The sequence below is a fragment of the Somniosus microcephalus genome, chromosome 18 (assembly GCF_052327205.1).
Source record: "Somniosus microcephalus isolate GS21.2 chromosome 18, FLI_Smic_1.0, whole genome shotgun sequence".
NCBI classification, from domain to species: Eukaryota; Metazoa; Chordata; class Chondrichthyes; order Squaliformes; family Somniosidae; genus Somniosus; species Somniosus microcephalus.
Window position 1 is genome coordinate 57,024,662 of NC_141004.1, and position 12,746 is coordinate 57,037,407.

Sequence of the window (12,746 nt, forward strand, 5' to 3'; positions counted from 1 at the left end):
TTTCTACATCAGAACAAGGTGGTGTGTTCGTGTCAACAACCTTGGATAGTTTCAAATTAATGGGAACATTAATATAAATTTAACACGTGGCCTCCCCCCCTCGTTAACTCGAGGGGCCATGCAGCCAACAAAAACTAAAAGCTGGCCCATTTCCTACCTTAAACAATATGAACAACAAATCAAAGACTTCAACACTAATTTATTCAAAGTTTCTTAATTTTTCTCCTCATTTTTGATGTTTCCTCCTGCTGCCTTGTACTATTCCTGGATTGAGAGTTGATAGCTCAAGAGGCAGTTTGTGAAGTATCTAACCATTTCCATTATTAGTCTAGTTCTTTGGGCTAACAGAACTCACTCACTTGCCAAGTGGAAGGGGTAGTAATCCAGACTCAAATTTCTGAACGTTATCTGTATAGCTCCTCCAGCTACTCGATGTTTGGATCCTCCTACACAAAAAAATAAAGGCAACACATTACAGATGGAACTGTGGCAGGGGTGGAATCCTGATTGGGAGACTGAAATAAGGAGTAGCCTGAATGGTGGGCATGGATCGGGGAGGTGCCTTGTATTTCCAGCATTTGCAGTTTTTCCTTTTTATCTCATACATTTGCTTACAATCAATCACTTATGCCCTTCCTGGAATACTTTGAGGCAGAAAACCATAGCTCAGGAATTGCAAAATATCTTGGGCCAAAATAGGGGATTTTTAATTTAAAAAAATTTTTTTTTTTTTACATAACTGAAGCATCCTCCCGAATACATTTCATAACACACTCAACAGTATCAAGCACTATAGATTTACCTGTAGTGCTTTGCATTCTTGAATGCAAAGCACTATAGATTTACCTGTAGTGCTTTGCATTCTTGAATGCAAACCTGCCCTCCCCTGCCATACCTCAACTGTAGTAAGTAGCGGTGTCATTTCACATGTATTCTCAGAATAACCTTTGGTGTGCACAAATTATAATGAATTACAAACTTGGTCAGTTGCAGACATCATGCATCAGCAGTACCTTGTTCCATTGAGATACCATCGTCACAAATGTGCAAGTCCAGGCGCGAGATATGACTGTGATAGGAGGATTCTTTCACATCGTACATTTCAAAGTACTGGCTAATGCTGTTCGAACTGTTGCTCGAGGAAGCTGGTTGTGTTCGTGCCTGATGGGTGCTTGGCGTTGAGCCACTTGTCTGTAAAAGATGGTATTCACAACAAAGGTAATTTGCGAAGGTAAAGTCAAGCTCTAGGCAAATGCCAGTGAAACTCAAGTATAACCAGGCTGTACAACTGCCGAATGGTAGTAATGGAACTGCTTTATGTCAGACCGACTATAAAACCCAGGGAAATGTAGAATCACAATGAATAGCATATTTTCCCCCCTCGTCCATTTTTCCTATGTATATACACATTATCCCACTTGTTAGCTGCTTAATTAGGAGAAACACATTGGCCCAAAATTTGCTGTCAAAATAACGGTGAGGCTAACAGCACATGCTGTTATTTATGCACAAATGCCACTGCAACTTCAGGCGAAGCCAGACGGGCGATTAAACGCGGAAACCAGAAAGTTGCTTTCAGAGATGCGCCACTCGGCCTTTAGCTTCACGAAAATGGCATCTCGCTGTCTGGCTCCCCATTCAAATGCATTGATCGGCTAAGTTCCTGTACTTGCACGGTAGATACGACAAACGCACCACAGAAAGTTAAATCATTTCAAATTAGAGTACCATTTTAACGTGATAGTATTAATTACTGCCAATCAACCCCTCTGGCACTGAAAATTAACCAGTACAAGTCTCATTCCTTCAGGTTTTAATTGTTCAAGTTTCTTTTTTAAAATGCAAAATTATTAACTTTTTCTTTCTTTCTTAATTCAAACTTTCTTCTCCTCTCTTTCTGGACCTGATTTGACATGGAATTCACCATTCTAACTTACAATTCCTTCTCAATCTTTGCACTGATAATTTCACAATGCATCAATCTGACTCATTAAGGAGGTACACAGTTGCTTGCCCTGTACATTCAGATCCCAGATGCACTGTTGTGGGTGCTGTGCGGTTTCCATTTCCCACTTCCAGCGCAAAATATTGGCCCAGAATTTGCCGCAGGTAATGGCGGGAAACCAACAGCGCTCACTGTAATTACCCGTGAAACCAGCGTGCTGAATACAAAAGATAGTTTAACTTTCCAATAATCGTTCACATTCATTGCTGCTGCAACAACGCAATCCATGAGCATTCTGCGGGGTCATTGCCAAGTTAGGCCGGTAGATTCTACTTTTGGGCAAGTACTAAAAGCTGACATTGGAGTCAGGCTAACTTGAGAAAACACCGTCGACTGCAGGAAGAGCTGCTGAGTATACATTGCTGTGGTGGGCTGAAGGCCTAAGTGCTGGTCCTCAGTTTTTTTTTTAAATAGCTAGCAGTTGTACAGAAATAATATGGAACATTGTGGTTATTTCAGCATTTTCTTTATACACAGAAAGTGAAGCAAAGTCCTGTGGAATCAGTGAGTTTTGATTACAACCAATATTCCATTTGTTGAAGTGCTGTTACAAAAGAAACCCATGGCGGAGGCGATGATCATTCCAGTACACGGTCTTGCTGTGTACACACTTTTCTTTACAAGTGGCGTGCTTGGAGTGTTAAAACAGGTCTGACCATTGCAACTTTTACAAGGCCGACTCCATGGAGATCTATTGTGCACTCCAGCAAGCCAGGGCCCAAGTGGTGTACTTGAATACACACAAAAAAAAAAAAAAAAAAAATCTAGGCTGACACTCCAGTGCAGTACTGAGGAAGTACTGCACTGTTGGAGGTGCCGTCTTTCGGATGAGACGTTAAACTTTTAAGTCTGCTCGCTCAGGTGGACGTAAAAGATTCCATGGCACTATTTCGAAGAGGATCAGGGGAGTTATTCTCGTTGTCCTGGCCAGTATTTATCCTTCAATCAACATCACAAACAGATTATCTGGTCATTATCACATTGCTGTTGGTGGGAGCTTGCTGTGCGCAAATTGTCTGCTGCATTTCAGCAGTGTCTACACTTCAAAAAAGTACTTCAATTGGCTGTAAAACGCTTCGGGACGTCCAGTGGTCATGAAAGGCGCCTTACAAATGCAAGTCTGTCTTTTCCTACAGCCCCCTTCAGGACGCTCTGTCTCTACAACTAACATTGGCCTCCAGTCCGAGGTCCTGTCAGGCACCAAATCCACAAGCCATGTTTAAGGTAGGAACTGGAAAATAAATCATTAGCCATGCAGTGCATTAAAAAGAATTTTACTGTTTTCATAAAAACACTATACAGCACAACACGAGTATTTAACCCTGCATTGTGTGATTTGCCATGCCACTTTAACCTCCGAATCTAAATCTTCACAAAAACTGAAAACAACTTGGTTTTCATGAAGATTTGGAGCCAAAGAGGTTAAAGTGGCGTGACAAACAATACAAAAGAGATGGCTGAGGGGTGACCTGATAGAGGTCTTCAAAATTATGAAGGAGTTTGATAGGGTAGACGTAGAGAAGATGCTTTATGTTCCGGTAAGAGCAACGGTCAAAAGCAGAGCAAGGATGGCCTGCAAGTGACGCGACAGCAGGGCCACCGAACCACCTACACCTATTTCTTCTGTTCATATATTGTCAGTAATTGGTTTGTGACGGTCAAATGCCTTTCCTGTCCAGGAGCAAAGGTCAACGAGGGGTCAAGGCGGGAAAAAAATAGCAACTCATGATTTCTATACCAAATCTCATGATTTTTTAAGCGTTTGTCTCCTGATTTGAGACGGTGGGGTTGGCAATACTGAATGTTTGACAGCCTGACTACAAAAAAAAACTCATCAACTGTTCTAGCTCGTAAACATTGAAGGCTACAATGCTGAACACCATCCGAAACATATTCGGCAATTAATTACAATGCACGTCAACACTTCATGCTTACTGCAATTCTATTTCCAGGTTTTCCAGAGCAGTATCCTGTACAGATGACCCAGTGATAGCACAGCCTGAAGCTTTTGGGTATTGCAATTTAATCGAGTTAACATTTGAGGTGTATTCACAGAAACCCCACAGTGCAGATAGAGGCCATTTCGGCCCATCGAGCCTGCACCGACACATATCCCACCCGATCCCCGTAACCCCTACACCAACACATATCCCACCCTATCCCCGTATTTAATCCCCCTAACACTAAGGGTCAATTTATCATAGCCAATCAACCTAACCCGCACATCTTTGGACTGTGGGAGGAAACCGGAGCACCCCGAGGAAACCCACGCAAACACGGGGAGAATGTGCAAACTCCACACAGACAGTCACCCGAGGCCGGATGACTGTCTGTTTGATGAAACCATCTTAAGATTTCACTTCCAGGATATTCCAAAATGTCTGCATAAAAGTAGCAGCTTTAATGAGCTACTCCAAAAATAGCAAGACACACAATTATATCCAGAGAGCTGCAAACAGCTCACAAATCAGCCATCGATCTGCCTCCCGACATCGCCCGACCCCCGGGACCAGTGTGGCGTCCTTCCCCAGCCGGAAGTCGGCGCAGACCGCACAAGCAGAAGCGGGGTAAGAGGGCCGGAATCCAAAATAGGCTGAAGAGGGCCCCACACAAACCCTCCCTCCCAAGTATTTTCCTGGCCAACGTCAGGTCACTAGAAAATAAAATGGATGAGATCAAACTTGATCTCTCCTCACAGAAAAGGACAAAGGAATGCTGCGCCATGATCTTCACAGAGACCTGGTTGAACAACGGCATCCCTGACACCACCATCCAGCTAGAAGGATGCAAGGTCTTCCGCGCCGACAGAACTGCAGACTCCGGTAAGAGCAAGGGAGGTGGTTTGTGCATTTACACTAACAATGCCTGGTGCACTAACACGGACATAATCGATAGATCCTGCTCGGCTGATCTGGAATTCCTCATGGTAAGGTGCAGACCCTTCTACCTGCCTCGGGAATTCACGGCTGTTATCATCACTGCGGTCTACATCCCACCACACGCTAATGCCAAACTAGCACTGAGGGACCTCTACAGGGCCATCAGCAAACAACAAACTGCGCACCCAGACGGAGCTTTTATCGTCGCGGGGGACTTCAATCACATAAACCTAAAAACTGTACGACCGAAATTCCACCAGAATGTTTCCTGCCCCACAAGAGGGGAGAACACACTGGATCAAGTCTACACGAGCATTGTAGACGCTTATAAGGCCATTCCCTGCCTCCACCTTGGGAAGTCTGACCACCTCTCCGTTTCTAGCCCTGGCATACAAACCGATCAAAAGAGTGAGAACATCAGTTAGATCAGTGAAAGTATGGCCAGAGGGGGCAGTCTCGGAGCTTCAGGATTGCTTCGAACGCACTGATTGGGGCATGTTTGCCCATAATGACATCGAGGAATACGCATCCACAGTGCTATTCTACATTAACAGTTGCATCGAGGTCGTCACGACCCATAAAAATATCAGGACATACCCCAACCAGAAACCCTGGCTGAACGGAGAGGTCCGCTCGCTGTTGAAAGCATGCGACGCAGCATTTAAATCTGGCGACGCGGCGGCTTACAGTGCAGCTAGGACCAACCTAAAAAAGGGTATCAGGACTGCCAAAAGGAAACAGACACTGCGGATAGAGGATCATTTCCACAACAACTCGGACCCCCGGCGCATGTGGCAAGGCATCCAGTCCATCACTGACTACAAGGACAAAAACACCAGCCCCCCGGTTAGCGATGCCTCCCTTCCGGAGGAGCTTAACAACTTCTACGCTCGCTTCGACAGGGACAACAGGGAACCGGCTACCAAAGCCTTGCCAGCCCCGGAAGACCAGGTGCTCACTCTGTCGACCTCCGACGTAAGGGGTGTTCTTCGCGGAGTGAACACACGAAAGGCTGCTGGACCGGATAGCATCCCTGGACGGGTACTCAAGGAATGTGATCAGCTGGCTGATGTCTTCACCGCCATCTTCAATCTGTCATAGGCCCAGGCAGTAGTCCCTACATGCTTCAAGACTGCTACCATTATTCCTGTGCCAAAACAAACGGCTGTGATGTGCCTGAACGACTATCGAACTGTCGCACTCACACCCATCATAATGAAGTGTTGAGAGAGACTGGTCCTGGCTCACATCAAAGCCAGTGTTCCCACCTCCCTTGACCAACACCAGTTTGCCTATCATGCAAACAGATCAACGGAGGATGCAATCACAACTGCTCTACACTCCGCACTGAATCACTTGGATGGTAAAGAGACCTACATCAGAATGCTGTTCATAGACTACAGCTCAGCATTCAACACTATTGTCCCCAACAAGCTGGCCACCAAACTCCACACTCTTGGCCTGAACACTTCCCTCTGCAACTGGACCCTGGACTTCCTAACAAACAGACCCCAGTCTGTCAAATTAGGTAACCACACCTCCCACCCCCCCCGCCTCCGACCCTGAACACGGGGGCCCCACAAGGACGTGTGCCGAGCTCCCTCCTCTACTTCCTCTTCACCCACGACTGTGTGGCTGTTCATGGTTCCAACACCATCATCAAGTTTGCAGATGATACCACGGTAGTAGGCCAGATCACCAACAATGATGAGTCAGCCTACAGGGAGGAGGTCCAGCATCTCGTGAAGTGGTGCGCCGATAACAACCTGGCCCTTAACATCAAGAAAACCAAAGAAATCATTGTGGACTTCAGGAAGTCTAAAGGCGGAAGTCACACCCCCATCCACATCAATGGGGCTGTGGTGGAAAGGGTGGACAGCTTTAAGTTCCTCGGAGTCCACATCACGGAAGACCTCTCCTGGTCCCTCAATACCTCCTCTCTGGTGAAGAAGGCCCAGCAGCGCCTATATTTCCTAAGGAGGCTGAAGGGATGTAACCTGTCACCCCTGATCCTCTCTAACTTTTACCGCTGCACAATAGAGAGCATCCTGACGAACTGTATCACAGTATGGTATAGCAGCTGTAGCTACTATGACCGGAAAGCCCTGCAGCGGGTAGTCAAAACTGCCCAACGCATTACCGGCACCCGGCTACCGACCATAGAGCACATATACCAGAAACGCTGTTTACGGAGGTCACGGTCCATCATCAAAGACCCTACCCACCCCAGCCACAGTCTGTTCGCCCTCCTGCCATCTGGGAGACGCTACAGATGCATTCGCACCCGTACGACCAGATTTAGGAACAGCTTCTTTCCCAGGGCTGTCATCCTAATGAACTCCACAAATAAACTCTAAAGCCTGCACATGTCAATGCACTTTATTATGGTTATGTTTATGTTAATGTATTACAAGCCAAATGTATGTTGAATGTTTAAATGTCTTAATCTAAATGTAAACTCTCGGGAGCCGCAAGCCTACATTTCGTTGTACTGCACTTGTGCACTAACAATGACAATAAAGTTGATTATTATTATTATTAATAAATGACTTCAGCTGTCAGCCACCCTGTGCCTCTAGCCACACTGTTGCAGTACAGCTAGAACATTGGCATCTCTTCGACAAGGTGGAAAACTGCCCAGGTATGTCCTGCCCACAAAAAGGTCAAATCCAATCTGGCCAATTACCGCCCCATCAGTCTACTCTCAATCATCAGCAAAGTGATGGAAGGAGTCATCGACAGTGCTATCAAGCGGCACTTACTCACCAATAACCTGCTCACTGATGCCCAGTTTGGGTTCCGCCAGGATCACTCGGCTCCAGACCTCATTACAGCCTTGGTCCAAACAGGGACAAAAGAGCTGAATTCTAGATGTGAGGCGAGAGTGACTGCCCTTGACTTCAAGGCAGCATTTGACAGAGTGTGGCATCAAGGAGCCCTAGTAAAACGGAAGTCAATGGGAATCGGGGAGAAAACTCTCCACTGGCTGGAATCGTACTTAGCACAAAGGAAGATGGTTGTGGTGGTTGTCGGTCAATCATCACAGCCCCAGGACATCACTGCAGGAGTTCCTCAGGGCAGTGTCCTTGGCCCAACCAACTTCAGCTACTTCATCAATGACCTTCCCTTCATCATAAAGTCAGAAGTGGGGATGTTCGCTGATGACTGCAGAGTGTTCAGTGCCATTCGCAACTCCTCAGATAATGAAGCAGTCCATGCCTGCATGCAGCAAGACCTGGACGACATTCAGGCTTGGGCTGATAAGTGGCAGGTAACATTTGCGCCACACCAGTGCCAGGCAATAACCATCTCCAACAAGCGAGCGTCTAACCACCGCCCCTTGACATTCAACAGCATTATCATCGCCAAATCCCCCATCATCAATATCCTGGGGGTCACCATTGACCAGAAACTTAACTGGACCTGCCACAAATACTGTGGCAACAAGAGCAGGTCAGAGGCTGGGTATTCTGCAGCGAATGTCTCACCTCCTGACTCCCCAAAGCCTTTTCACCATCTACAAGGCACAAGTCAGGAGTGTGATGGAATACTCTCCACTTGCCTGGATGAGTGCAGCTCCAACAACACTCAAGAAGCTTGACACCATCCAGGACAAAGCAGCCCGCTTGATTGGCACCCCATCCACCACCTTAAACATTCACTCCCTCCACCACCGGCATACCGTGGCTGTAGCGTGCACCATCTACAAGATGCACAGCAGCAACTCGCCAAGGCTTCTTCGGCTGCGCCTCCCAAACCCGCGACCTCCTAGAAGGACAAGGGCAGCAGGCGCATGGGAACACCACCACCTCCAAGTTCCCCTCCAAGTCACACACAATCCTGACTTGGAAATATATTGCCGTTCCTTCATCGTCGCTGGGTCAAAATCCTGGAATTCCCTCCCTAACAGCACTGTGGGAGTGCCTTCATCACACGGACTGCAGTGGATCATGAAGGCAGCTCACCACCACCTTCTCAAGGGCAACTAGGGATGGGCAATAAATGCTGGCCTTGCCAGCGACACCCACATCCCATGAAGGAAAATAAAAAAAAATCCTGTGCCTACACTTCGAGTAAAGAAAATGATTAAATAAGTCAATTCTGCTTCAGTGAAGCCAACACAAGGTCAACCCAAATCCACCAGATCAGTTGGAATGTGTATGGCAATGGTCAATCCAAGAGTATCACAAATGTTTCAGTTTCAATTCAAGGATCGTTAATCCAGCTTCATTAATAACACCCAACAGGAAAGGTCTTCATAGCTTTGAAGACATCTAGAAGACAAAAATTGACTTCTACCAACACTGATCAAATTACACACTGATCAAATGACACCCAATTTTAAACAAAAAACCCAAAAACAGGGAAAAAAAGTGTTAATAAAATCTGGATTTACTGCGACAAAAAGCCTGCATCATAATATATTTCACAGTTGTTACTTGGAAAATTAAACCGATCAAGCTGCTGAATTTCATTTGCACTAACCCCTGCAGTGTCTGGAGCCATTCTCTTCCGCTGCTTGGCTGAATTCTCCATAGCCTCGCTGAGTGATTGTGCATATTCAATCATTGCTTTCAGTTGGGAGTCAGTTAGAACCCACAGCAAATCATCCAACAGGAACATTAGCTTCGAGCCCACAACATTGCAGTCTTTCACCTGGTATAAAACAAATGTTAATTTTTCCACACTTCTTTAATAATCCTTCATTTCAAATAATCTTTCATTTCAATTCCCCACACATGAAAATGTTACATAGCAAAGTAGTAAAAACCCAATTATGGTTTTCATAAAAGAAAATCTCTTAAAACCTTCCTGTTCCACTGAGCCTCTATATTCTTGCATATAGTTAACTGTAGTCACACAAATATAATGCTATATTACTGGACTTCAGCCCGTTTCCTAACCTGCACCAAGTCCCGTTCACCCATCACCCCTGTACTCACTGACCCACACTGGTACACGGTCCGGCAATTCTCATCCTTGTTTTCAAATCCCTCCATGGTCTCGCCCCTCCCCATCTCTAATCTCTTCCAGCCCTACAACCCTCAGAGATATCTGCGCTCCTCCAATTCTGGCCTCTTGTGCATCCCTGATTTTAATCACTCCACCATTGGCCATGCTTTTAGCTGTTTCAGAATTCCCTCCCCCCTCGAAGACTCTCCTTAAAATCTACCTAATTGACCAAGGTTTTGGCTATCTTCTTAAATAGCTCTGTCAAATTTTGTTTAATAATGCTCCTGCGAAGCACCTTGGCACGTTTTATTACGTTAAAAGCGCTATATAAATGCAAGTAGTTGTTGTTGCAGCGCATTGCCAATTAGCAAAAAAGGTACATCTGCTAGCAGAAGATATGGATGAGGTCGCTCTTTTTACTCAAATGCTGACACCCCAGCAGTGGCCTAAGAATTTCCTGGTGAACTCCATCACACGATTAAATTAACATGTTTCATGGTTGATAACAAAATCTATACAGTTTCCGACTAGGCACTTTGCAGCAATATCGAGTTCAACAATTTCAGATCATAACCTCAGCCCCTATTACTTTTTTTTACTTATAATTTTTTCCACCCCTTTGTTTTGGGTCCTCCTTTCCACCACCACCCCCCCTCTTTCCTTTTGTTTCTCTCTCACCTGGCAGCTGTCTCTTACCTGCCAGTACACCTCACACCTAATCTCAGCTGCCTTTTGTCTCCACGGACCTATTACCATCTCGTCTGGCTTCGAATACCTTTTATTGTCTCTTTTGTTCGATCACAGCCTTGCCTTCGATCTATTTTATTTTCTTTCCAGTTTTGAAGAAGGGTTTCGACCCAAAACGTCAACTCAAATTTCTCTCCACGGATGTTGCCTGACCTGCTGAGTATTTCCAGCATTTTCTGTTGTTATTGCGGATTTCCAGCATCTGCAGTATTTTGCTATCGTACCAGGGTCAATCTACCCAAAGTTAAATTTGTGTATATCAAGACTACTGTTGTTTCTCCCTCTAGTTGGAGTTTTGCTCCATAAAGGATGCAACCAAAATGCAACAGAACATGAATAGCAAATTGGCCTCAACTGATCAACGATGATGCACCTTTATGCTCATTTATGGCAAGATGGTATAGAACAAGACTCCTCCAAAGATAGTGAAATATTACTGTGTGGACTAGCTGACAAACTGTGGAGCACCCTAGCGACTTACTGAAAATATGCTTTTCCAGTTTAATTGAAACATTTTTGTTCTCCCTACCTGCTGTCATCATATTTAGTCAAGGTAAGCACTGAAAATGTAGGTGACCTAGTAGGTTTACTGAAAACCAGAGGCTCATGTGTTTGAATGTCAGCTTCAAATATCATTCCAAATCATCCCTCTATTTACTTTCAGTATTTCAATTGCTTTTGGTGATACCAAACAGTTAAATGAAGAGTATAATTTACTGACTTTCTACATAATCAAGTATTATAGGTGGGGACTAGGTACAATGGCCTTTCACCACTGAGGTCCGGGTTCAAGGGGAGCCCAGACACTCCGATGCTCGTTAGTTCACCCTTATGCCTTGATTTTATGTCTTTCTGCTACCAGACACTATGTAAAGGCGCACCCCCGCCACCTCCAATGACAAGCAGGACGCTCAATTGATTGCGTCGCGATTGAGGAATTTTACACAAAATGCCTGCTCTCTGGTTGCACGCAAACAGCACTTGGAAAATTTAAGACAGAAGTGCAAGGGCATCTCCTTTTGTAATATTTAACACTAGGTACAATTCAGTGGAATGCGTTCATCGGTAACTAGTGATTATGAATTGCATGAATGGCGTAACCAATAAAAGTGTGAATGTCGGTGGTCTGTACATACCCTTCTCTTAAGTACAAGTTTGATTTTTGACTGGTTGGTGATCAGTCTCAGCGGCGTACTGATAATGTTCTGATCACCTGGGATGGCATCAGCTTCAATACGGAGTGTCTGCCAGGTTATTTCCTTAAAAGTCAAAACCTGTCAAAAATACATTTGCAGAATTCAATTTATAAAGCTCTCAAACTAAAAAAGTCCACCAATTCACTGGAGTTAGTCGCCATTACTTTACTTGTTTTTCTATTTGCGACATGAAACACATTGTGCGTGCAAGAGGCTTATCACAACCTGTACAGGTTGATACAATGATGCAGACCCAGATATTCAGTAAGCCAAAGTTTGCATTATGTTGAGGGCAAGGAAACAGAAAGAAAGCTTTGTATATACAGGAAACTTTCGATTAACCGGCCCCTAAATAACCGGAACACTATCGACCGGCAAAATTCAGGAGTCGGTTCAGGTAACTTTTTTTACTTTTAGTTACTTTTTTTACTCCATTTGTTGCTGTGCAAGGGTGTAGCTGAAGCTGTTGCTAAGCTACAGAGACACTTGCAACTTGTGCCGATTGTTTTGAAGCTGCAACAGGGTTTGTTGCTTTATACGGAGCTCTGAGCTCCGTATCTTTTACGATAGCGTTCGGTTATCCGGAATTGATGATGAACTGGCACCACGTCGGTCCCGTCCGTGCCGGATACCAGAAAGTTTCCTGTAGCGCCTGGGCGCTAGTTGCTTTGCGCCCCATTAGCGCCCTCTTAAGGTGGTAGCGGGAGGAGCAAACCAACCAAATTTTTCCCCCCAATATGTTTTACCAAGTTTTTATTAAAAGTGTGTCGCTTTTTTTCAGTCGATGTAAAATGTCTTTTTTTTTAATGCTTTCAGAAAATATGTATAATGCTAAATGCTCCAAGAAGCTCACTCAATTAAATTTGGAAATTGTCTTGCTTGATGCTGACAGTACACTGATCAAGACTCTCGCAAAGGAATCTTACTACGCAGCAGACTGCAATTTTGGTTTAGTTCACCAGCTTG

General features: G+C 45.0%; 1 protein-coding gene across 3 annotated transcripts in view; it reads right to left on the reverse strand.

Moving 5' to 3' along the window:
- Positions 1–12,746, reverse strand: part of bltp3a (bridge-like lipid transfer protein family member 3A) — a 184,257-nt gene that overhangs the window by 84,710 nt on the left and 86,801 nt on the right. For all 3 annotated transcript variants that reach the window (XM_086011508.1, XM_086011507.1, XM_086011509.1), the window contains 4 exons: positions 11,721–11,858; positions 9,370–9,540; positions 1,014–1,191; positions 360–446 (listed from right to left, as the gene is read on the reverse strand). In XM_086011508.1, coding sequence (XP_085867634.1) covers positions 360–446; positions 1,014–1,191; positions 9,370–9,540; positions 11,721–11,858 — 574 coding nt within the window. The remainder of the gene's footprint in view (positions 1–359; positions 447–1,013; positions 1,192–9,369; positions 9,541–11,720; positions 11,859–12,746) is intronic.